This window comes from Arvicola amphibius, chromosome 1, assembly GCF_903992535.2.
Source record: "Arvicola amphibius chromosome 1, mArvAmp1.2, whole genome shotgun sequence".
Classification (NCBI taxonomy): domain Eukaryota; kingdom Metazoa; phylum Chordata; class Mammalia; order Rodentia; family Cricetidae; genus Arvicola; species Arvicola amphibius.
This window is the reverse complement of record NC_052047.1, coordinates 30830478-30857303: the sequence shown is the minus strand read 5'-3', so window position 1 is coordinate 30857303 and position 26826 is coordinate 30830478. Positions and strand designations below refer to the sequence as shown.

The window sequence follows — 26826 nt, the reverse complement described above, 5'->3', positions numbered from 1 at the left end:
ATTCCTAAGCACACTATCAAATTACACATACAGGTAAATATATAGCCCAAGAGTCTGCAGACTTGGAGTGCCCAACTATTCCTAGCTGGAGGGTTACCCTAATTCTGATAGCTATCTGGTGGATTTAGTTAAAATTATTTTTTTTGCTTCAAAGTTTATTATAGCACCTAGATAACTTTTTTGAAAGGACTATTAAGACACAATGAGAAGAGGAGATCGTGTTTAAAATTATGGTAGAATAGAATGAAGTCAGCACAGAAGATTGAGTTAGGTTGCCGTATTCCTCAGCTTAAAAGTCCTACAAAATCAACGCTGCTTCTGTTTGCGGGAAAACTTAGTCCCTTAGTTCTTGAAGTAGGGAGATGAGAAACTGCAAATGTGTTTGTGTCCTGCTGCTTTAGCAAAGCGTGCATGCAACAGGCTGCGAGGGCAGTAGATCACTCCCATCCCTGAGTCTTCCACAGGACACGGAAGCTCGTGGAAACTCTGCAGGGATTGCATACTATCACAGTCACAGGCTCAGCAGTGCCGACAGGGGGCTCCCGCGGGACACTCAGATTGGAACGTTCATATGCCCAAACATCAGCGCCCAAATATGCTTTGAAAATTTTTTCAGTACTAAAGAGAGATGGCGTCTCTTCAGTCTGCTCTACTCAGTGTGCACCAAGCATCAGCAAGACAATTGCTACCCCAAATTAATAATGAATATTGGCCAGTGCTAGATGCACACCACTTTGTTCTCGGTCAGCTGCGAAAGTGTCCCTCACGTGAACTGAAAGCAAATTTGTTGAATAAGAGATCAACCATGTAGGTACGTCTCAGGCCAACCATCTGTCAATTCACCGTATTAGCTTCTGCTCTACCAGCGAACAAAACGCTTCCAAACCATCCGTCAGAATTACTCTGGACCCAAGTGTCTTTTGTTGTGATGTTTGTTTTAAATGTCCCGGGAGGCACAGGGAAAGAGCATCTGGTTCTCAGTAAGTCTTTTCGTCCCATTCTCTGTCGCTTAATTGAAGCAGACGAGGTTCCAATAACCCAATGCCCTCTCTCAAAATGAAATTACTGAGTTCACACTAGAGCACATGGTTCTGGCAAGTCAACCCTGCCCACGGCTCCTCCTTTGAAAACTGAAACACCACCAGACAGTCCCCTCCCAAGACACATATTCACACTTCCAAGAGTGGATGCTCAACCTAGAGACTAAATACCAGCACAGTGTTTACTCTGTCCGGGAGACGAGATAATAATTACCCCATAATGCAGACAGTATGTCACATTCATGCTCCTGTTTTCAAGGTGGCATTGTTCAGCTCGAGTGTGAACTATGAGAGAACAGATTTGAATGTTTCAGAGGCGACTTATGTAATTGTCTCGACTACTAGAAGTTTAGGTGACCTTACAAAGCCATCCCTTCACCCTAACCTTATGCCTATATCTACAAATTAGAAACCAAAAATTTCAATGCCTTGATACCACCACAAATGTGCAAAAAAATGTGAAATTAGTGAAAAGAACAAACAGGTTTTTTTTTTCTTTTTTTTTTCTTACAAGTTCACAAAGTTTTGAGACCTGATTGTTCCCTGGGTGAAGCAGCTCAGAGGGTGTCTTCTTCATTCAGCTCCCTGAAGGAAAGTTATCATCTTGATCTTAGAGGTACAAGAAGATCTTTAAGTCCTGTTTTCTTCAGAGCAAGCTGGGAGGGTCATATTTCTGTAATAGTTACAAACATACAACAGACTCCCTTTTTTTCTGAGGAGAAGGAGGACTAGGAGAACAAGGAGGATAAACACACACCACACACACACGTCCTTTTTGGAGATGACTGTGCCCTCATACTCAAACATTTCGATGCTGTCATTTTATGGAAAACACAACCTAAAGAGAACGAAAGTTTTCCGTGAAGGCAGATACTGTGCCGGAACTCTTTCTGCACACATGGGAGAGCCCGAAAGATGTGTTTCTTTTTTCTCTCCTTATCCCTTTCTCTTTGTATTTGTATTTTTAGAACAATGGAGGTAAGGAAAGGGGAGGGGATTGGACTATCCATTCCTTGGGAAATTAAATATTTGACTTTTTATTCATAAAAAAATGCTTTAAATTTTGCATCCAGATTATGTTACCACACAGCTATAGAAGCTGGGCACATCGTAAAAGGAAGCAATCCCTTTTTCATATAGCCAAATGGAGACTGTGGCATGTGTCCACCCTGCAGAGACTTCACTGACTCACAGATCCTCTATCAATGGAGACTCTGTGACTTGAAGATTGAAAGCGATTGGCAACAGGAGTAGACATCTAAAATATTGGCTTTCTACAGCTGAAAATAATAAGGGAGAGCACACCCAACCAAATGGATTTTATGCTCTGCAACAACCCGTTTCAAGCATTTTGATGCAGAGCAAAGCATAAACAGATGTGGAGCGGTTACCCTCCTGACCCCACCTGCTGAAAGGGATCCCGCCAGGCAAAGGCACGAGGAGGGATGGTATGTGTTAGATGAAGTGGCAGTGGCTTTCTGAACGCCTAGAGCAGAAGATGAAATCCAAACTCAACGGGCATTGCATATCTCGCCGTGTTGTGAATATTCTAGTTGGAAAAGAAAGCGAACGTCTGTGTTGAGAGCCTCATAACAAATTGTACCTATAAGTTACAAACCGTATCAAAAGTTGATACTAGTGTGGCTTGTTCCAGGAATGTTTATTTGGAGGCTTTTCTGTGCTCAATATGATCCAGAGACACAAGGGTGAGGAAGACATAATCCTTGCCCTAGGACCTGTTATTGCCTCCCTCCAAGAGGACAACAATCTCACCACTCCAGTTCAGTTTCCATACCCAGGGACAAGGAAATGCGGGGCATGTTGATAAAGGACCGCGGCTCAACAGCAATACAGCGTTTTTCACCAAGACAGCCCTATTTCTTGACCGTGCATTTCAATGAATCTCAAGGTATTGTGTGGTGACTGAAAGAGGGGCTTTTGAGGGAAGTAACATCTTTGTCTCTGGAGCAAGTCAGTTTTTTTAAAAATGATTTTTTTAATATTTATTTATTTATTATGTATACGATATTCTGTCTGCGTGTATTCCTGCAGGCCAGAAAAAGGCACCAGACCTCATTACAGATGGTTGTGAGCCACCATGTGGTTGCCGGGAATCGAACTCAGGACCTTTGGAAGAGCAGGCAATAAATGCTCTTAACCTCTGGGTCATCTCTCCAGCCCCAGCAAGTCAGTTTTTTTTTTTCCCCCTGTGGACTCTTGTGCATTTCAAGATATTTGACTTACCTGGACATGACCTAATAAATACTAGAAAGGAAGCAACCATCAAAGGTTCGAAGATAGCCGAGCGGTGGTGGCACACGTCTTTAATCCCAGCACTCTGGAGGCAGAGGCAGGCAGATCTTTGTGAGTTCCAGACCAGCCTGGTCTACAAAGTGAGTTCCAAGACAGTCAGGGCTACACAGAGAAACCCTGTCTCGAAGGGCAGGAGAAAGGAACCGTGTGGAGTGTAGGAAGAGACTTAGAGTCTACCAATGCAGGGACAGTGATAACAGAAATGGTCATGTGTACTCCATCAGCATGCAGATTTTCTAACTTCTAGTCCTTTCTGATGCTTGCCTGCTTCTTGTCCTTAGGACATGTGAGGTACTATGTTACCTACATAAATCCTTTTCTCTGGAGTAGCCAATTCTAAGTGGGTTCTAAGACTCCAAGTCAATGGAGTCATAGTAAACATAGCAAACCTAATCTCATAGGCAGCTGAAGGCAGCTTTGGCTGAAAATGTTGCCACAACCCTGAAGCCAAGGTAAGCAGTCTCCTTTCTAGGGGCTTAAGAAAATACACAATATAAGCCACTTCCCTCCTCTTTTCCATGGTAGCCACCACAGTGTTGTTGATGATCACCCATATCAGTGTAAATATATTCACAAGAGAGACATCTCTGGAAGCTGGAAACGGAGACTGAAAGTCAGGACCGAGTGGTGAAGGTTGACACTAACGTGGTACTAGAATCTAGAGGTAAGAGCGGAAGGTAGTTACACCCCATCAGGACCAGTTGACTGGACCCTGGGTTGGAATGAGAGCAAAGGGACCCGGGAAAAGGTCTGGGTTAGTGACTGGAGCCGAGAGCCTTGGCTAAAGCTAGACCCTCCGCACTGCTACAATCTCCACGGAGACAGATTGGAAAGCTCTACTGAGTAGCTCTCTAATAGTGGTAAATATGTGGAAATTTTTAAGAAGACGAGAGAGAGAAAGAAATGGTGTGGGTTGGGTGAGAAAGGAGGATCTCAGAGGAGTTAGAGGAGGGGAAACTTACACATAATCAGAATACAGTCTACAAAAAAAATTTTCAGTAATAGGAAAAAATGTAAAGATTTAAAAATATGTTTTAGAAAAGACATGAGAAATGAAACTTCCCAAGAATATCTTATAAGTAAGCATGATCAGCAAATTTACATTATGCTGCTATAGAATTCCCAAGATTTGAAATGCATGTTTAAAAAATAGATCATAGTATTTACAGTGTAGATAGAGATTATGCTGTGTGGGAGAATGGAAATTGTAGGTTCTCTTCCAAGATCCATGACTTCGCTAGACCTGGGTAGTTAACTAGGTTTCCAGAATAAGGAATGAGTTCCCTCTTATTGAGCAGTCTCAAGTCTGATTAAAGAGCTGTTGGTTACCACAAAGGTATGCATGCCACTATTGCACCCTTAGGGTTATCACACCATGTTGGCTACTGTTGTGGACATAGATGTCATAGCTCAGTGAGAGTGTTGGTAGCTCCCCCCTTACATTCTAAATATTTCTCCATATACCTACCAATATGTGTAGTCCTCACTTGGCATCAAAGAAAATTCTCTTTGCAACAGACAGAGACCAAAACAGAAAATGACCATGATCAAATGAAGAGATGTAGAGCCAATCCCACAGGATATATCTATGATCCAAGTCCCTCCCTTAAGGCTAAGGATCACTCAGGAGGAGGGAGCTGTGGAAAAGGAGGTAGAAATATATTAAGAGCCAGAGGGAGGTTTCTGTGAGGTTATGTCTCCTAATAATGTCAGGATGAGACCCATAAAGTCTCATCAGCATGACTGTCTAAACACGAGCTGAACACAGATAAAAACAATAGCCAAGCTAACATGGGGGAGGTCAGGAGGCCTCGACCCTACATGAAGAACTACAGGCAACTAAGGAACACCAAGAGAAGGAAAAATAGTCTTCTCCAGGGAAGAGCACGTCAATTGGTGAAGCAATGCCAAATGGTCAACCCTAAAAATATACATACAAGTCAACAGTAGACAGAGTGGACGGGTTGTGCTTGCCTACTTAGAAATGTGTGTGTGTACATGTGTGTAACAATTAATGAAAAAGAAGGCCAAAAGAGCAAAGAATGGCACATGAGAGGGTTTGGGGAAGGAAAAGGAAGGGAGAGATGATGTAATCATATTATGATTCCCAAAAGTAAAATAAATGATTTAAAAAGTAGATCCCAGACTGATGAAGCCCCCAAGGTACCTGTCAGAAGCAAACCAAAGCCACTCTGTATTTCCATAAGAACCCTTTTCCCAAACACACACACACACACACACACACACACAATGAGCTCACACACAATAAAAACTAGAGAATGACCTGGCAAACTGTACGAAGAGGCAGAGATTGTGAAGGGGCAAGCAAGCTCCAAATCCTTGTCCTCAAGTAAGGCAGCGTGACTGGGGAGAAAGACAGCCATCAGTGACATACATATCCGTTTACTAAATGCTGTGGAGGTGAAGTACAAAGCTAAGTATGATGGCTATGCCTGTAATCCTAGTACTCCGAAAGCTGAGGCAGGAGGATTGCCATGAGCTTGAGGCCAGCCTAGCCTAGGACTCTGTCTCATGGGAAAAAAAGTAAGGAGTAAAAGATTTATAATGTGAAAAATAATTTGCAAAACTGACTTCTACTTTTTAATAAAATGCCCGGTTCAAATAAAACAGGAAACCATTTATTATTCAAAATAGTTTAATGGCAAAGTATCAATGAATACTTCCTTACTGGTACTTTCAAATGAATCTCAAAATTATTTCAGCCTTAACCAAATAATTAAACATACCAGCTTCTTTCCACTGGTGGTTTTGTTTTTTAATATGTTAATTAATGTTTATGATATAAACTCCAATAAACGTTTGACTTTTATGGTCAGAATACCTAAAGTATAAAGAATTAAATAACAATTCCTAAAATTATAAGATGTTGGTGATGGAAAAGGAGGATTTAAGTAATCATATCCTAGGATTCTACCAATCATATTTTTCAATTTGTTTCAACATTTTTCACAATTAATAACTGTAACAATGAAACAACTTTTCAATAATTTATTTCACTGAAAATATATACCACCCTTCAACTGTCTCAGTTTTATTACCCATGTTAACGTTGTCTGTATTTTAAGTCAAAATTGAACATATAAATAATAACTATTTAGAAATATGCTTAGTATGATAAATGTACCAAATTTGCTTATGCAAAGACAAACCCTCAGATCCAAGCCAAGGCAGACTAAGCTAATTAAGTTTTTTTTCTTTTAATGTTTACTACTTGCCTTAATGCACCAACGTTCAAATTTTGGAGGAAATATACAATTAAAAGTTATGATTGTGATTAACAATTTTAAATAATCCTATTTTCGACTGAAGTATTTTGAAAAATATTTTTTCATAATTGTCAAATCAACTTGTCTATTAGCGTTATACTAAGTTGCCCACTAGGGGAAAAAAGAAAGTTTGTCATGTGTGCACATAAGTTAACTTAAAACTCATGAAAGGAAAAATTGCCATTTTCTCCTTTTTAAAGAAATTGAAATAGCTATACATTTAGGGAAAAACTGTGGGGGGGGGGGAAGGATGAAGAATTTCTTATTCTTCCCAGTCCTTGATACTGAACTGCTGACGCAATGTCTCATGCTTTTGTTATTTACTAATGGATAGTTCCTACAACCAGGAATCACCTCCCAGATCACCTAAGTATGGCCATCAAAATCAAGAAACTGCACCATGCATGTCTGCCATTTGATCCTCAGACCCCATTCAGGATTCCCCCGTAACTCTAACAGCCATTGCACACCTAAAAGGGAAGCCCCAGAATTAATGCTCAGACTCAGTTTTCATGATTTGTTTGTCTGCTTCGTTCTTCAGTCTCATTTCCATGACTTTGACAACTTTTGTAAGTTACTAGTCAGCAATCCTTTAGAATGTCTCCCAGGTACAGTTTCATGTTAAATTCAGACATCTTTAAGAGAAATATCATAAAACCGGTATCACATTCCCATTGCATTTTATCAATTTGCCCAGTTTTTATCGATGATAATCGTATTAGCTACAGGATAAGAGTGTGTGAACCAAGTCTCTCAGTTTGAACACTGTTTCCTTTACCAGTGTAACAGTATAATTAAGACATTTGCAACAAGGTGCTTTGAACTTTGCTAATATCCCTTCCTCCAAATTTTCCATTTTTTTTTTATTTTGAACAAGAGTGATTTTGTGGTTTCCTGTTTCATTCAACATGGGGCTGAAAATGTTGCTTAACTGGAAGAGTGCTTGTGTACCACGCACAAAACCCACATTCGATCCGCAGCACCTAACTAAATCCAGAGCGATGGTGCACACATGGAATCCCAGAATTGGGAGGATGGAGGCAGAAGGATTAGAAGTTCAAGAGCATCCTTGGTTATACAGTAGCTGATGGGATACATGAGATCCTGTCTCAAAATAAAACAGCAAACATCCTCCCCCAAATGTACACGTCAGGAAATCCACTCATTCAGGGCTTCGTGATATAGGAATATCGTTATTCCTTTCCATGCTCAACCTGGCCTCTCTTTGGCCACTGGGAACCCATTAAGCTTGCTTCTGCGTCCCTCTGACATGCCTACACCATTCCAGAAGTACTTCCCGCTTCTGTGCAAGCAAAGGCTTGGAAATCTTTGCCTCAATTTGTCCTTTTTTGTTTGTTTGTTGTTTTTCAAGATAGGGTTTCTCTGTAACAGCCCTAGTTACCCTGGAACTAAAGCTGTAGACCAGGCTGGCCTCAAACTAACAGAGATCCTCCTACCTCTGCCCCCTGAGTGCTGGGATTAAGGGCATGCAGAACAACTATCCAGCAATCTGCCCTTTCTTCATGGAATATGGCTCCTGTTTAAGCAAACTTGTAATTTGGAAACAAGACCTGAATGTATCATTGGGCTCACAGGGTGTTCCCTTTTTCTTGGTGCGTCCTGGTTGCCATTTTCTCCCAGTGCATATAACTAGAGTTGAAAGATATTCATACAGGGTATGCCTCCACATGTACACATACTATACAAATGTATACATACAACACATATAACACATTATACACATACATATACACATTATATATGCATATATGTGTGTGTGTGTGTGTGTGTGTGTGGTTTGAATATGAAATGCTCACTGCTCCCCCAGACTCCTGGGCTGAAGACTAGGTCCAAAACTCCAGGTACTATTTTATGCGTTTGAAACCTCAGGAGGTGGGTCCTGGATGGAGGATGTTGGCCACTAGAGTCAAGCCTTTGAAGGTTATACCTGGTCCTCAGCCCCTTAGTCTGCTTTCCCATCTGTCACGAGGAAGGAAACCTCCTCTACTTCACAAGCCATCACCACCAGGATGTCCTGCTGAAGCAGGCCAAGTTACCACGGACCTGAACCCTCAGAAGCCATCAGCCAAAATGCAGCTTTTCCCCGTTCCCCTGCTCTCCTCAGCACACTAGGCGTGGCTACACAGAGCACCTAACGAATTACATCTGAGTGTGGTTCTATTTCCCTTCTCGTTCCCTCGGACCTCCACCTTTAATCCTGTGTCGCAGGTCTAGTGTGATACGGCCATATTTCTCCCACAGTGTGAGAGCCGGATTGTTGATGTAGTTAATTATTTGGTTAATCCTCCAGTCCGTGCCTAATCAGTCTTGCTCCTCCCTGTCTTCCAGAGAGACGCCACGTTAATTCTCTCCAGGTGCCCACACGCTGCTTGATGTCCCTGCATGTACACGTTTCCCTTACCCTGCTTCGGCACTGATCACCTTAGACTAACCAACACCCGCCTACCCCATCATCCTGACTCGATGGTGATGCTCTCTGGGGTCTGAAAAGGAAAACGCCAAGAAAATATTGAAATCCACGAAAAGCAATCTGTGTTAAACCTTTTTTTTTTCTTCTCTTAAAAAACTGCACAATAAATAAATAAAATGACAAGCACCACTCTGCCATGTTTCTATGATGCTTTCAGTTAGCAGGGGTGTGGATTTGTGTGTGTTCTATGTCTAGTTCTTATACCACTGGGATCAGGACCACCACAGGGAATTCCTATTTGGAGCGGGACACGCATACTCAGGAGAGGATCAAAGTGGAAGGCAATGGTTTCAAATCAGGTTTCAGAACTCTCTTTGTATCATCTTCCTATTCTTTGTATCTTCCTATTCTTTGTATCTTCCTATTCTTTGTATCCTCCCTGTTCCCTTGCTCTCATCCACACATTACCTGCTCCCAAGCATTCCTGTGAGTCATGCCTGTACAATGCCAGCCCAATGCAGGAACTTAGTAAATAAACTCACATTATTAAAATGTAAAGGTCAGAAGTTGCAACTTCCTTCCTGCCTCTGTGGCCCTTGCTCCATAGTGACCCTGAAGAGTTGGTCCCTGCACGCACTATGCTGATCTGTCAGGATAGGCTGAAGGCAAAAGTCCAGATTGGGGTCAGAGGAAGGCAGTGGAGCTAAAGGTGGAAGACCGGTTCCTCACGTAGCTTCCTCATCTCTGTCTCCAAATATAGACACAGAGTTAAGGCCCCTAGGACATTGCCTGAACACACACGCGCATGCGTGCACTGTGGCTGGACCCTTCATATTAGCAATTTGACAGCAAAACCAACAGAAATTTCTTCTCATTCATCAAATTCCCCTAGGTAGCTTTTTTTTCTCTTTTTTTTTTTTAGAGCAAATTCAGTATATGACTTTTTCTTCCCTTATAAAACCCCAAACAATGGGGCAGTGGTGGCACACGCCTTTAATCCCAGTGATCAGGAAGCAGAGGCAGGTGGATGTCTGAGTTCCAGGCCAGTCTGGTCTGTAGGCCAAGGTCCAGGACACCCAGGGCTACACAGAGAAATCCTGTCTCAAAAAATAATTGACTGGGGGCTGGAGAGATGGCTCAGTGGTTAAGAGCATTGCCTGCCCTTCCAAAGGTCCTGAGTTCAATTCCCAGCAACCACATGGTGGTTCACAACCATCTGTAATGAGGTCTGGTGCCCTCTTCTGGCCTTCAGACATACATACAGACAGAATATTGTGTGTGTGTGTGTGTGTATATATATATATATATTATATAATAAATATAAAAAAATTAATTGACTGTTTCAATAAGGGACACACTTCTCGTCAGTACATCTGAATTTCTGGCAACACTATCTGTGCCTTTCGGGGCCATTGTTGTTGGTTTTTACTCTTTGTTCTTACTCTCTTGATATTTGGTGGGGGCCACTACCCCCAGGTCCCAAATCATGACACGAAGGCATATTCACACTTATGAATGCTCAGCCTTAGCTTGACTTGTTTCTTGCCAACTTTTCTTAACTTATCCCAACGACCTTTTGCCTCTGGACTTTTTCCTTTTCATATTTCTGTATGTCTTACTTTCACTCGTACTCCGTGGCTGGTTGGGTGGCTGGTCCCTGACATCCTCCTCTCCTTCTTCTCTCTCTCCTGCCTCCTGCTCATTTCTCCTTCATTTACACTCTCTGCCTGCCAACCCCACCGATCCTTTCCCCAGCCTCACTATTGACCACTCAGCTCTTTATCAGACCACCAAGGGTTTTGGACAGGCAAAGAATCACAGCTCCACAGAGTTAAACAAATACAGTATAGACAAAAGCAACACAGCTTCACATCATTAAACAAATGTTCCACAGCATAGACAAATGTAACACACCTAAGGTAATATTCCACGACAGGCCATTATTAAGGGAAGTAAAGGCTGTGCCAATACAAGCACTGCAGGATCAAGACAGCAATAAACAATGAAAACCACTCTCACACAAGAAATTTACTCTGTATTAACATGCTGGACAAAAGGAGGATTCTCATCCAGGACCGGATAAAACAGGAGCCAAAAGATTCCAATACTGCATGTTGGAAAAGGCCAATCTGGACATACCTTCAGTGTCTGTGTGTTTTAGAAACATAAGTGAAAGGACAACAAACTTTCTAATGGGAAGATCTCCTTCTTAAAAAATGAAATAAAGGGACTGGAGAAATGGCTCAGCAGTTAAGAGCACTGGGTGCTGTTCTTCCGGAGGACCCGGGTTCAATTCCCAGCACCCACATGGCAACTCACAACTGTCTATAACAGGGATCTGACACCCTCACACCAACACACACAAAATGAAATTAGATAAATTGTTTTTACAATGAAATAAACAAGGTGAAGGGCGCATCCCTGCAGCTGCAGCACGCAGGGAGGCTGGAGCGGGAGGATCTGGAGTTCAGGAGCAGCCTCGGTTACACAGTGACACCCTACCTCAAAAAACAATGAATCGACCCATCTCTCCATCCGTAACCGTAAATACATACAGGTTTAATTTTTAATTAAAATATTTTTAAATAGTCCGTGTATTTCATTTTCTTCCACTGGAAGGATGCTTCCCCAGAAAAGGTCTTTCTTCCCCTTTGTAATTTTTCTGTGTCAGATTGAACTGGGCCTTCTATATGCTAAGCAAGAGTTCTACTGTCTCATCACACTGTCAGCCCTGAATTTATTCATTTATTCCTGAGGGAGTAAGGGGGTGAGCAATTAATCTCCTTTCATTTAAACAGCTTGGGACATTCAGTGTCAGTGTTACACAGAAGACAGGGAAGACACGGCCATATTCATCTAGGCTAGGATGCGACCACAAAAGCCAGGTCAAGAGAGCAAGCGAACCTTCCCAAGTAGGCAAAGAAAGTGGATGCAGGGAGCAGCCCCTGGGTCATTGCTGCCTTGAACAGCTCCTCCCACCCCTACCCCGTCCCTGGCACTGAGTCCCCCAAGTGGGCAGCTGGGTGTGAGAGCTTGGCAGGGGCCTCCCCAGAACTATTATTAACCTGGAATTCTCTGCTTATAGACTTTCCACTGGGGTAGCCCTACGTCCGGAAAACTCACTCCAGCTGGGAAATCCGAGAACTCAGCGGGTCTGTGGCAAAAGAGGTATTTTTAGCTGAAAAGTGGGGAGCTCGGGGCTTTCGTCTGCTTTAGACCTCAGAGTGGGAGACACAAAACAGAAGAAAGTTTTAGGGCCAGCAGCCAACCCCTAAGTTCCCTAGTGACCATTGAGCTCGCTGATGGGAGGATTACGTGACTGGACAGAAAGGCCATTGTGGGTCTCTCTCAGCAATATCCCTCGGCACAGAGGTGTCACGCTGAGCTCTTCTTGAAGGTCAGATATCTATTAGTAGACATGATGGACTAAAGACTTTGAGCCTTGTCCTAGACACACCAAGCTAGAAACTGACAGAGGGCCTGACAGCCCCTGGGAGACCAGGCCCTCCAAATGATTGCCTGCTGGTGCTTCATTTGAGACCACGGCTAACATTCATAGACTAATGAACGCTCTAAACCTACTGATTCTCTTAGTAATACTTTTTTATATATAAACCAGTGATTGATTTTTAGCTTTAAAAATCCTATTTAGGAACTAGGGAAATGGCTCAGTCAGTAAAATACCTTCTAGGGAAGCATGAGGACCTGAGATTAACCCCCAGAACCCTGAGGAAGGAATGTCATGGTATGTCATGGTATGTATAGTATGTATCTGTAACTCCACTGCTGGGGGTGAAGTCAGGAGGATCTAGAGCCAGAGCATTTAGAAAGGCAACTGACTTGTGAACGCCTCAGGAACACATGTGTGCACACACACACACTCCCCAACATACGAGTGTGCACATTCACATTATCACACACGCACCACACTCATACACAATGCACAGTGCACACACAATGAACTAAAGAAAATACGTTCCAGCTTCATCTCCCAAATGAACCAAACACTCAAGAGAGCTGGTAGCTTTTCCCAACCTCCTTTTTTCTGCTATATACTGTAACTCACTATGAAAAACCTTCAATTCCCTGCTTAAGGCAGCTAAGATCCCAACTGAGTTTTGCCATCAGAGGCTGCAGCTGAATCCAAGGAAGAGCAGGCTCCAGCCAGGGTGGGCGGGGCAGTAACAGACAGGCACCCAGCTGCAGATACCGGGATCCACGCCTAGCTGAAGCAGACCAGAGAAACACGTCCAGAGAGGACCTGAGAAGGATGCTAGCTATAATGTATTTGCGATGTATTCGTTTCCTATCCCATGAGTACAAATTACCACAGGCTACATGGATTAAAGCAATGTTCTCTTTCCTTCTGGAGACAGAAGCCTAAAACCAGTCTTATTGGGCTTAATTAAGGCAGCCTCAGGGCTGCTTCCATTGAATGTACGGAGGGCAGACTATTACCTGCCTTTTCCAGCTGTGGTGGCAGCCTGCATTCCTCATCTGTGGTCCCTTCTTGTCCCTTCAAAGCACAACTTCCCCACCATCAACTGTAATCATATCACCATGTCGAAACCCTGACCCGAGGCCTCATCCTCAGAGGCCTGTTCTAATCACATCTCCCACACCCCCAGATAAGCCAGGATGGGCTGACTTCTCCAAATTGTCAATTGAGCTACTCCCAAAACCTTCCTTTTCCAAGCAACTGCATTCCCAGGTTCTTGATTATGCATCAACAGCTGCTGGGTAGCTCTGTATGACCCAATGAGATACACACTACCCATGACCATGGAGAACTCGGAACGTTTCTTATTTGAATTTATACTAGATAGAAGAGTTGCCAAGCATAAGGATTTGTTACAAAAAAAAAAACACAGTAAAATATTAAATAACTATATTTGCTACACGTTAAAACTATAAAATGTTGGATTTTTGAGCCTTAGAAAATAAATTCAGTTTATCTGGTTCTGTTGGAAGTTCACCAAGAGACAGTATCAGTGGCTACTGTGTTTCTGTTGGACAGAGCCCGCATTAACTTCTGATTGCTTTTGCTTTTTTGTCTTGCTCATGGGAGAAACTTATCTTTGAAAAGCAACATTTCTTCCTTTAATCTCCTTTGGGAGAACAAGTGACTTCCCAGCACACATATTTCTTATCAAGAAGGATGTTGTTCTAGGACACACACAGCAAAGCATGCCACCTGGTAATGGGAGCAGCAAGAAAAAGACTACAGCTACGCAGCAAGTCTCAGGAAGCCCTCCTTCCCGAGACCTCACCACAGCCTACAAGACAAGTACTGTTTCTCCCGGAAAAGAACTTTTAGAGGGACCCCAGCCAGAAGATGATGAGAGACAGAGAGAGACTTCAGCAACTCTCCATGGTCCTTGTACCCAGGGCTGCCTGCAAGGCTATCCGGGCTCAGGCTGACTAATATATATCGCTAACCAGACTCCCTCTACTTACCGAATTGTTTTATCCCCAACCTTCCTAAATTCCAGAGACCCCAGAATTCTCCCTCCCTACTTGATAATCCAGCTCCTTTGCTATTCTGACCACATGTTGTTTGTTCTGTCCTATTTCATAACTTGAGATACATGGCTATTTAAGGAGGAGCGTTTTCCTCAGGTGCCAAGGTCTTCCTCAGTGATACCCTGGAACGCACATCTCTCCTGACTTGATTCCCGGCCAGGTGGTGGAAGACTGTTTCTATAACTGCCTCCTCTCCCTTCCTCCCGCCTCCCCATGCCTCACACCCAGGCACAGTTTCAGTCCTGACCTGTAGCCAAAGCAGCGACCCTCAGAGAAACCAGGGCTGCAGTGGTCTACACTGCTGGCCAAGTTTGCTCTGATTGGGTTTCCCTGGGTGCTGAACAGGCAATTTTGCCTTTGGCTGAGGTTCAGGATAATAAGCACCAGAAAACACTCGCTGAGAGGAAAAGCAAGCTGAGGTCTGTGTGGGCACGTTGTCTCCTGGCAGCCCTCCTGGGGCGCTCCCCTCATCCACTTCCCACAGAGTTCCTGAATCCTCCCTTGGAATTTCCTGAGGGACAGCAGGGATAAGGACACCTCTTGTTCTAACGAGGTGATTCTGGATTCCTGATGGGCCCCTAAATAGCTCCAGGATGGGGCTGGTTGCCAGAAAGACCAGACCTTGATTAGAAGCTGGCAGTTTTCAGTCCCCTTGACAAAGCTGGGTGCTGGAAATTCAATTACCAATCAATTGTGCCTGTTCGATTAAACCCCCATAAAAGCCCCTGAATGCTGGGATTTAGAGAGTTTCTGAGTTATTTAGCCAGTGCATCCACATGTCAGAGGGGTTCACACACACCCTATCATACCCCTTCTCCTGGCTGATCATTTTGCCCTTTATCATAAATCATGAAGTTTAAGGAATACATCTTCCTGAGCTCCATGAGCCATTTTACCAAATCACCGCACGTAGAGAGTGGCTGTGGGGTCCCCGTGGCTTACAGCTCATCAGTCAGAAGTCAGGCGGCCGGGGACCTGCCACCAGCATCGGGAGGGAGCACTGAAGGACGAGCCCTTTAGCTCCAGGTAGACTGTCAGAATTGAGTTGGTGTCAGGGAGTTGGAGAAGTGGCATTATAAAAAGCCATGCATCTGATGTCAGGAGAAAAGAGCACACCAGCTTATCAACTCTCACCACGGCCGAGAGGGCAGAAGAGAGGAAATGGCACTGGCCCTGCTCACTTCCCACTACCACGTTACAAGTGCAGCTCCCGGACACAGAAAATGGGACCTGGTTTCCACCTGCAAAGTCCCATGGTTTGTAGCATCCGGATATTTAGTGCTGAACTCCCATTTCCAATCTCATTTGACTGGGACAAAAATGTCTTAAAGATAAGAGTAATATTAAGCAAATCGACGACATTCTGACTTCCAAGCCACACAGGCATCCTGCCTACCTGGAGGATGAGGCTCTGAAATAAACAAGGGTGAGAATTTCGTACTATCAAAATACATCTTGAAAACCCCCAGCGGGAGCACTGCATGGGAGAACAATATAATTTCTATCGTTGGATTCCACATGTTCTCCAGGAGTGGAATAAGGCTCCTCAGGGGAGTACCTAATTAGCTCATTGGCTCCCGCCAAGAGGACAAGAGAGCACACATCCTTAACACAGAATCGCACTGTGAACCGTTAGAAAGGTGCACAAAAGGCACCAGGGTTTTACAGCAGATGGCTCTCCATCATCTTGCGTTCACCGAGGTCATTGGGTGAAGATCAGGCCGGCTGACATAGAATCTTCACCCAGGTCTCTTCCCTGCACTCCTGTTGCAAGTTGAGTACTTAGTCAAGTTAAGCTTCCCAAGTGCATGGAACTTAATTTTGTTCATCAGTAGATCCCCAAGGGTCTAGTTTCATGCCTGGCATATAAACTCTTGTCAACTGGATGAAAGAATCTATTCCTGTCCAGGTCAAGCTGTGCCCATGAGTTCTTCAAAGACCCAGCACCTGCCAGCCCCTGGGGAGCTGTGTTGCACTATCTGGAAAAAGCCACACCAAACTATCCGCAAAGAGATCTTTCACTGTTTCGAAGGCCATGGAGCCCCCAAGTAAGAGCTCCTGGTATTGTCAGGTTGGGCATAGTGGTACATGCCTGTGATCCCAGCACTTGGGAAGTAGGGCAGGAAGATCAGCAATTCATATGGCATCTAAGTCCAGCCTGGACTACCTGAGATTCTGTTCCAGAAAAACAAAAGCAGAAGGTTCCTGAAGTTGTCTTCTCTAATAGGCTGGGGCACCCTAACGAAATGACATCTCCATGGCTTCGGAGCGATCCGTGTTCCACCATAGCAGAAGGACTTTTCTTTAGCCTTCCTCACCCAGATACTGGAAACAGAAAGAACTCTTCAAATGCCATTGGCCTAAAGAATCCCTGAACTAAGCAAGTGTATGGGTGTTGCCAGACGGGCCTTTATACCCCCCCCCCTTTCTTTTCAGCACCCCCTGCTAAGTCAGCCTGGTGGCTTGCTCGCTGTCCTTCCTTCTCCAAATGCATTCCCGTGAACCTCCTTTCCAATTCCCATGAGCCTTCTTTCCATAGCATCAACACCACTGCCGAATGTTGACACAGATCACCTGCAAGGTCCCTCTAGCCCTTCCACCAACCTAATCAGGGACTGGCATGCATTTTTCACCGCCAGTTCTGAGGGGACAGACATAGAGAAATGTCCCACAAGGGAGCTGATAGGGCAACAGCCTACAGGATGAGAGAAAGACAAAACTCACAGGCTCTGGACACCCTTCAGCAGAGCTCAGCAGACAGCAGGAGTGAGACAGGGTAGTTTGTGCCTCAAGGCATAATGGTTCTCTTTTCATAAGGACTAGAGAAAATCTTGGGATGGTAACAACCTGAAAAGGGGTGGTCGGACCTGCAGTTCCGTGCTCAGGGCTCCCCGCCCAGGTAGAGAGTGCTCATTCACAGAGCATCATCTCCCAGCAGCATGGGGACTATGCACCTGCAAGAACAATAGACTTGCGTTGTGTCTTCCTAATACTGCAACCCTCTAAGACAGTCCCTCATTTTATGGTGAGCTCCAACCATAAAATCACCTAGTTGCTAATTCATAACTACAACTTGGGCACTGCTATGAATCATACTATAAATACCTGATATGCAACCCACAGGTTGAGAACCACTGCTCTAAGACACATTTGCCAAAGCGGAAAGAGAAAAACCTTTTAGGAAGTAAGAAATGAAGGCCCGCTGAAGATAACAACACACAGAATTAGGGTGAGTTGCCAATCCAATGTCACAGGTGTCCTAAAGACAAGAGGGAGACATGTGACAATGTAGGCAGAGATTGGGGTGACACGTCTATAAACCAAGGAACATTGAGGAATATTAATTAGAAGCTAGGAATATTAAGGGAAGGATTCTCCCACAAACCCTTTAAAGGGATGAAGACCCTATCAACACCCTGATATCGTGTGTGGCCCCGGAAGCTGTGAGCCCAGACTTTTCTCCATTTTATCATAGCAGCCATCAGAAACTAACATAGCACCTCGCTCTCTTTTTGCTAGGTTCAAATTCACCTCAGCCACTCACAGATAACTATTAGGCACCCGCTGTATACCAGGCATTCGTAACAGTCCATAAAGACGCTGAAACAGCTCTGCCCTTGAAGGCTTATATTCTAGTATAAGGTAGAATAAAGTGTCCAAAGTAAAAGTAAAACCCAGAGTTTGTCAAATGATGATATATCATGGAAAGGCCCAACAGAGTGAGGTGAGTTAGTCATTTACAACCCCACAAACCACGCACCCTTGGTGGATTTTGTACCAAACATCAAACTCAGCCTTCTAGTGCCTTGATTCTTATAAAAGAATACCAAGGTAGGGAAGATTTGGTGGAAAAGAGCCCCTTTGTGGAGGCCGAGTCTGTTCCAAAGCCAAAAACACCTCAGTGTTGACCGTTCCCATCAATGGAGAAAGCGACAGAGGCCAAAAGGAAAGTTCCAGAGGAGCTGGTGGTTAGGGTCACATGCTGCCTTATTTACAGTTGTCAACAAAAGCTGAAGCTATGTAAAAGACTTCAGAACCCCTGAAATGGTTCAGCAGCACAAAGTCATTCAAAAAGGGAAGCAGCAGGGGGCGCTAGGCAGAGCCTTCACTACCGGAGGAATAAGAGGGAAGAAGGCCCGTTCCATAAGGAGGAGGGCCTTCCAGCATCGCTGTCTAAGCCGTAGTCAGTCACGTGTGGCTGCTGAGCTCAGGATACCGCTAGTGCGAGTGAAAACTTGGATTTAAAGGATTAATTTACATTGAAATAATTTAAGCAGCTATGATGATATTATAAACCTGCAGCAATCAAAGCCATCTAGTTCTAATATAAAAACGAACTTGTGGGCCAATAGAAAAGAACAGAGCTTAGAAGACCAGATATATGTGGTCCTTGACAAAGGTAACAAGAATACACACTAGGGGAAAGACAGTCTCCAACATAGTGCCAAGGAAACTGGATACCCACATTCAGAAGTGTAATCATGGACCTTTATCTCACACCATACAGAAAAAAAGAAAGAAAACTAGATTAAAGGCATTAAGACCCCAAACTGCAAAATTCCTGGCAGAAACAAGAAACATTTCTCCTCATAGGATGCTCGGATAGCAAAGCAATAGTGATTGGTGGGGATTATGACAGAACACGTGGTGTCTGCCCTGCAAGAGAAATGATCCGGAAGTAGCATCAACTGTGTGGTGGAAAAAATAGTCACAAGTTAAATATCTTATGATCCTTGCTATCTTTATAGGGAACACCTATAATCCAATGGCAAAGGTGAATAAATAAATAAATAACACAATTTTAAAACTAAGTAAAAGATTCATACAGACATTTTCCCAAAGAAATTGCACAAATGGCCGTCGGGTACATGAAAGTTGTTCAACTTCTCTAATTAGAGGCAAATCAAAACCACAGTAAGATAGTACCTCGTTCTGGCGACACTGTCCACAATCCCAAAACAAGAGAATAAAGGGGACTTGATAGAGACTCACGGGGAAAGAGTATAAATTGGTGCAGCCATTATAGGGAATGGTGTGAAAGAGCAGTATGAACATTCCTTGTAAAATTCAAAGGAGATACCTTAGGGCCCACCAATCCTACTCCAAATACTAGATGGATAGATAGATGATAGACAGACGGATAGACAGACATAGACAGACATAGACAGACAGGCAGACAGATAGATAATATTCCCAAAGGAGTTGAAAACTGGCTCTTGAGAAAAAGCTGTTCACTGCAGTGATTGTTCATATGTTCAGGGTATGGAAGAGCCTGCAGGTCTAATGGCGGGTGAACGAATGATGGAAAGTGTACAGACACACAATGGAGTATTAGTCAAGCATAAAAAGAAGAAAATCCTCCTGTTTCTAACAAGATGAATGAAGCCGGGATCTTATGCCAAATGAGACGGGCCAGACACAGACATCAACACCCCACAGGATCCCACTCGTATGAGGAACCTATGAGTCCCTTTCATTGAAGAAAAGAGCAGAGCAAGGTGGGTGTGGTAGAGACGTGGGAAGTGTTCAGAAAAGGCCTGTAATTCAAGTATTGCCAGACAACTAAGACCTGGAGAGCTACCCTTTACGTAACAATACTAAATTATATTTTATAAGTTATTTTTTTGCTACCAGAATAGATCTCATGCTAAATATTCTTATAGCAAAATGATAAAGGCATAATTAAGAGAGCAGAAAGAGGCATTAGATCCATTCATGGAATGAATTGTGGTGGTGGCTTCAGGGTCATAATCTTATTTCAAACTCTAGTTGTATATATTAAAGGCATACAATATTTTTAAACATCAAGACCTCAGTAGGGATTTTCTTAAATATTTAATGAGGCTCTACAGAATGCACTGACTTTTACATATAGCTGCTTATCATAAGTATTGCCCCCATCACATGGTGTCCTTGTAGGCGGAAACAGCACCATCCCCACTTTGAGGGAGGAAACAGATTTGGCAAGAGGACTTGACCTGACCATGGTCCGGCTGCTTTTAAAAGCTTGAACTGGAGATCTGACACCAAGCCCCGTGGTCTTTCTCTTAAGAATGCTCACTATGGCACGTTTCATTCACTAGTTCCTCCATTTGAACCAGAGAAAGAGCAGGACAGGGGGGAGGCTGAAATTTGGAGGAAGAAGCAAAGCCAACCTGGTTTATCTGACTTCTTAGCGGGGACCTAGAACTTCAGTCAGTATCCCTAAGCCAGTCAGCATAGTTTTCCACTTGCCTGGACAGAATGGATGGGACCGATAGGGCATGGACACGTACTTGTTGGTTATCTTATTAAGGCAAAGATGACGGGTAAGCAATCCTTGTCTGTCTTAGACCTTTTCAGCAAACCGTTGGTGGCACAGCTCTTCCTTGTCCCCAGGGAGCTCCCAGAACAGCACTGGGAGATTAATATCTTTGTGTTGAAAGACACTGGACTAAAGGAAGAGGACGGAAGTCCTGGAGCAGCTCGGAGCAACCTTCTCAGAGTGGAAGTTGCATAATGAGGGATGGAGAGAGAACACAGTGACTCTTCCCTCTCTGGAGACACCACCCTCCCATTCTCTCCCTGACAGTGGAGGGGGTCACTAGGGCAGCTTGGTGGCACTTGCTGACTCTGTTATCTTGTCAGCCCAAATGACCCCCTCACTGTCAGGGAAAGCCCTGGAACAAACCTCAGAGGCTGCTTTTATTAAAGGCAAAGACTCTTCCTTGGGGCCTGAGGATATCTAACAACTAACAATTTAAAGAATGTCCGCAAATGGTCTCGCCCCTCAAGCCTGAAGCACAAGCTAGCTTTTGTAGGGGCATGATGACACTGTCCTCCACCAGCTTTTATGATACCTGTTCCAGATGTCCCAGAGTAGGCACCTCAAAATTCACACACACACACACACGCACACACACACACACACACACACACACACGCACACACGCACGCACGCACGCACGCACGTACACGCCGAACTGAGATGATAATCACCCAGACTACACTGAACCTAACTGCATTTGTGTATGTGCACCTTGCCCCTGTTTAATCCTGAAGTTATGCATTACCTCCTCCTCGGCCCCCTTTCTTTCCAATATAGCAGACACAAGGGCCCTGGTGACCATTCTGCTATCGCTGAAATTTCTGCAACATTAAAGTTTATGGTGGAATCTATTCCGTGTCTTAAAAAAAATTCCTCATTCTTGGAAATCTACTTGAAGAGATTGCTAAAGAATTTCTTCCCTCCTCCCCTTACCCAGCTGGAAGGACAATTTAGGCTTTTATTTCCTTTGTTCCCACAAGGAACTTTCTGGAATGGGTCCCTTCCCTACAAAAGCTTCACAGCTTCCTAGGGCTTAGGTTACTACATGTTCCCCGCATTCTAAAAACACTTCATACAGTGAAAACGCTTGGTGTAAGGAGGAATCCGCAGGTCCTCACCGTCCACTGAGTAGGCACTTAGCAACCCCAGAACCCTGCTTTCAGAAACTGATTTTGAGCAATCTCATACAAGACTAGGGGGTACCAGGCAGCCAGCTAATGTTGGCGGTATTGTGATTGACGTATATACCCCAAAAGCCTAGGTTTTTGTTGTTTGTTTGGGGGATTTGCCAAAATTAATATTTGCCGCACTTCTAGCTTCATCTCTGTCAAAATGAGTCCTAGAAGGTGTGGTTGGGCTCCCTTTTCTGATGGCACTCTCGGATTCTCTTGCAGACTTCCGAGTTCACCCGTGGATTCCTTCAAATCTTAAAAATGGAATAACTATAAAGCACAGACGTGGACATAGAGACTCTTGGAGCCTTGTACCACAAGCCTCCTCAGCGCCTTGTTCTGGAAAGTTTCAGTGAGAGTGGATTGACGGGACGGGATGGGACAACCTTCCAGAGAAGCTAGAAACTGAGACCCCAACTCCCCAAAATGGGAAGCCGAGAGCGCCCACACTGCCGTCCTCCAGCCTCCAGAGCAACCGTGTGGAAGTCCCGAACTAAGTTCTAGCAGGACCTGACGGGACACCTAACCAGCCCTCTCCCCGCTGACACTGGTCCTATCTGCCTCTGCACAGCTGGGACCCTGGCAGGAACCAGCAGGTTCCAGGACCCTAATGACTCCGCAGCCAAGGGTAGCAGCAGCCTAGACTGGATTTCCTCAGGCTCGGGGCAGGAGAACGCTCTGCAGTGCCCTTCCCTTTCTCTGGAGAGCGTAGCAGCAAGGCCACCCCTCCTCGGGACTGCTGCGTGAAAACCCGTCCCAAACCCTAGCAGCTCCAAGCCTGCGGCAGCGCAACCCGCGGACAGGCACCAGTGGCGCCGGTGCTTCGGGACCCGTACCCGCCCCAGGAAAAGTTTGCGAGCTTTCCCAGCACTCTGTTACGCGGTACCAACGCATGGGACCGTTCCGGGGCGCTGACTGGCCCCCAGTAGGGAACGCTTCTGCAAACCGGACCCAGTCACTGCGCACAGCCGGGCTGAGTGCAATAGGGTTGCAGGCTTACGTCTGGGGCAGGCGGGGCTCCGACGCTATCCTTCCAGCTGCTGGGAGCCTGGAACGTGGGCCCGGAGAGGAAGCCACCGGTCCCCGAGGGGCCGGATCCGACGGCTCCACCTGCAGCCTTCCCCGGAACCCGCGCGCAGCCAAGCCCACTCGGTGCTTGGAGGGCGGCAGTAGGAGGGATTCTGCAGGAGAGGTAGCATCGCCCGGGACAGGAGCAGCGGGCTCTCCGCACTGAGTTGACCGGAACGCTGAAGAAAACCTTGCCCATGACTGCCTGCGTCCCCGACGCCAAGCCACCGGAGTGGAGGACCTTCTGCCTGGGAACTGGCTTCAGGGCACTGAGCGTGCCACCGAGAAGTCCGTACTCACTGACCCACGGACAGGAAGGAGGTGGCACCCGATGAAGGGAGGAAGGGACAGGGAGAAAAGGGTTGAATCTGAAGTCACCAGGACTCAGGCACTCAACCTATGCGCGAGAGGAGCGCGGAATGTGGATCTTACCCTCTTTGGGGCGCTAGCTCGGCGACCGTGCTCTTCCGGAGCAAGGGCGGGGGGCCGTTTCATGAACATATCTTTTTTTTCTCGGTCCACTCTTATCTCGGTAGCTTTTCTCAGCTCTATAGAAGAGGCACAACGGGTGTCTTTCTCTTCACTCAGAGTGAAGTTGTACTCAGGGGGAAGGAGTCCCACATTTTGTCTCCTAGGCAGACCCCACCCGCAGACCACTCCCTCCCTCCACTCACGTCTCTAGGTCCTACCCATAACCCTTAATGACAGTTCCTTCATACCCACCCCGCCTTCAAAAAAAAAAAAATTCTTCTAAGGCAGATGGGAAGTTAAGAGTCTGCTGCCCCAATCCTCCACACCAGGAAAAAAAATAAACTACAGGACAGGAGCAGCAGAGGCCAGAACTTTGTTTAGAATGATAGTGAACTCTCCTGATCACACCCCAGGACACTCCATCCCTTCAGGCAGGAATCTAGCCACGCAAGTACCAAAATGACTGCCACAGACACAATTCAAAGCCAAGTTTTTTTTTAAAAAAAAAAAAAGACGGAAGGTTTGAAGGCAGGCATTATTTGCATTATTGAAATTGCAAAATTCTGCTAAGAGTTTAGAGAGGAAACTGCTTTTTGCAAGATTGAGTAGCTCCTCAGGCTTTCCGGAACGAGAGAGCTCCAACCTGTGACTGCCTGCCAAGAGCATCCATAGGCTGAAGTCGGGGGACCAGCAAATCCACGCCTGTCATCCACAGGCAGCAAGGAGGGCACTGAAGACATTCCACTGCTGAGGTCGCATTGCCACTTGAAGACCAAGACAACTGTTAAATGTTTAGCCAAATAATAACAACAAGAACAAGAGGATAAAATAAAGGGGCCAAAGACAAGTTTTCTTAGACCTGGTTTTTTATTCAATTTCAATCAAAATCTTGAAAATTTCAAAACTTACTCGGTTATACTGAAGTAGTCCATCTCCATTAGAGGAGATGTAGTCCAGTAGACTGTATGACCTGTCCCTTGAGCATCATTGCGTGGACAAAGGCACATTTGTGCAACTGGAAGGCAGTGATAATGGGTATTTTAATTCCGAAATGGCATGCAGTCTGGGAAATAGCATATACGTTAAAACTGACTTCATGTTGTTCCAGCATGAGTGACACCCTGCATCATCACACACCTCCACCATCTGGGAACCCGGAGCCCAGGAGGCACATCTGCCAGCCGCACCTGGAGGGCCAGAGACCCTCCCTCGGTCTGTGAATGGAGCACTAGGTGAAGGGACATCCATCCTGACGCCCCACGAGCCTTTCTTTTCCACGTTCTGCCCCCTGGTGGAGGTGTTATGGGATCTATGAAACAGACTTAGCTAAGTGGAGTCAACATGGTCTCTCCCTTGCCTTTCTGAGCTGTGTTCCTAAAGCGGATTGTACTATTAAGGTAAACATGGCCCAAAATCACTTCCAACAGCTCCAGTTACCCTAACAGAACCAGTAATGGAGGTATGTTTTGCTGCTGGGGGAGAGGGGTATAAAAATCATGAACACCTGTTTATACTTAGTAATTAACTTTCATACTGTAAGAAACCAAATGTGTCTTATATTCAATTTAATTAAAAAGAGTGCTCACTATGAGTTCATAGTGAGCACTCTTTTTAGTGACCAATTGGAATTATTCTTATAAAAAAACACATTAAGTACTTCAACTTACATTATTTAGAGCTGTGGTTGCTGGCTTGCTAGGCAAGTGCTCTACCACTGAACCAAATCCGTTGCCCCTCAATTCATTTTTAAGAAGTGGTAATACCTGTCTAATGTCTTAATCTTAATATTCCAAAAAAATTAACATTTCTTGTGCCATCCTGAAAGTTTTATTGTTTAGCACTTCAAGCACATATCAAACTAGTTGCATACTTTAAACAAAAAACAAAGATTAAAGAAACTTAGATTGCTGACAAAAGAAAATAGCTGTTATATGCGTGTTTGTCATAAGAACTTGTGCCTTCATCTTCTCTGAGTCTCATGAACAAACCCTCGCAGTAAAAGAATGTGGAAGTTCTGGTGTGCCTGAGACAGGTCTTGCTTTGTAGCTCTGTCTGGTCTAAAACTCACAACCCTGCTACTACCTCAGCCTCCTGGGTACTGGTATAATTCTCATGTACCACCATGCCCATTTACCCGTCCTGAAGACTGGAGATTTTCCAATGTTTCAATAATTTTGACTATAAAAGGCCTGAGGCTGAAACAGTCGCCCTTAGCACTGAGCTTATCAAAGGAGCCATTTTTCCCCAGTGTCTTAACTTGGCTCATCACTCCATTGTTGTCTGCTCAAGTGGACGAAGCCACAACAAAATACACACACGGCAGGATGGGGAGTACTATTCGCTGCACCAGGGACTCAGAATTCTGACAAAGGACTCTATGATCATCAATAAAGAACACTGGAGGTGACATGGGACGCTACGTCAAAGGTGTATTTCTTGAAAGGACATAAAGTTCTGGAGATTTGGTGTTCAAATTCTACTTCCGACCAGAAAACATTTATTTTCCAGTGTTTAAAATCCTTAACAGCCCCGAATTCAGCCAGGTGAGGCGCGCCTTTGGTTCCAGCCAGGTGTGATGACTGTGGCGCCTTTGATTCCAGCCAGGTGGGGTGACTGTGGCGCCTTTGGTTCCAGCCAGGTGTGATGACTGTGGCGCCTTTGGTTCCAGCCAGGTGGGGTGACTGTGGCGCCTTTGGTTCCAGCTAGATGGGGTGACTGTGGCACCTTTGGTTCCAGCCAGATGTGGTGACTCGCGCCTTTGATTGCAGCCAGGTGGGGTGACTGTCGCACCTTTGGTTCCAGCACTCACTCTGATGTGGGCAGCAAAAGCAAGGAAAATACAACACACTGGGTAGGTGTTGAAGGCGGCTTACACTGAACGGGAACGGTCTTACCTCTGCAGTTCCTGGTGACTACTGGCTGACTCTTTCCTCCTCTTGCCGTCCCACACCATTACCAACGGGACAGCGTTCTACCAGGGAAGGTGGACAAAAGGTAACTCCACCTTGGCCTAAGGCATCCACTTCCTCCTCACACTCCCTGCACTCTTCTCAGACAGGAACTTCTGCGGCTGCTCCGCTCCAGTCACTGGAGCCCCAGGTAACTAAATCCCAATCCCAGTGCTTGAACCCAGACTAGCCCGACTGTGTCGTCTGCTGCCCAAACCCCACCCCTAAATCACCCTTGCAGTCTTTGTTCCTCACAACAGCGGCAA

At 45.1% G+C, this 26826-nt stretch overlaps 1 protein-coding gene across 2 annotated transcripts in view; it reads right to left on the bottom strand.

Annotated features, from left to right (window-relative positions):
• The window catches only part of Corin (corin, serine peptidase), a 200831-nt gene extending 177189 nt beyond the window's left edge, over nucleotides 1-23642 (bottom strand). Inside the window, exon 1 of one of the 2 annotated variants that reach the window (XM_038345201.1) lies at nucleotides 23574-23642. In XM_038345201.1, the coding sequence (XP_038201129.1) occupies nucleotides 23574-23642 (69 nt within the window). Of the gene's footprint in view, nucleotides 1-23073; nucleotides 23341-23573 lie in introns of those variants that run through there. The other variant, XM_038345193.1, reaches the window with a different exon arrangement.
• Between the last annotated feature and the right edge of the window lie 3184 nt (nucleotides 23643-26826).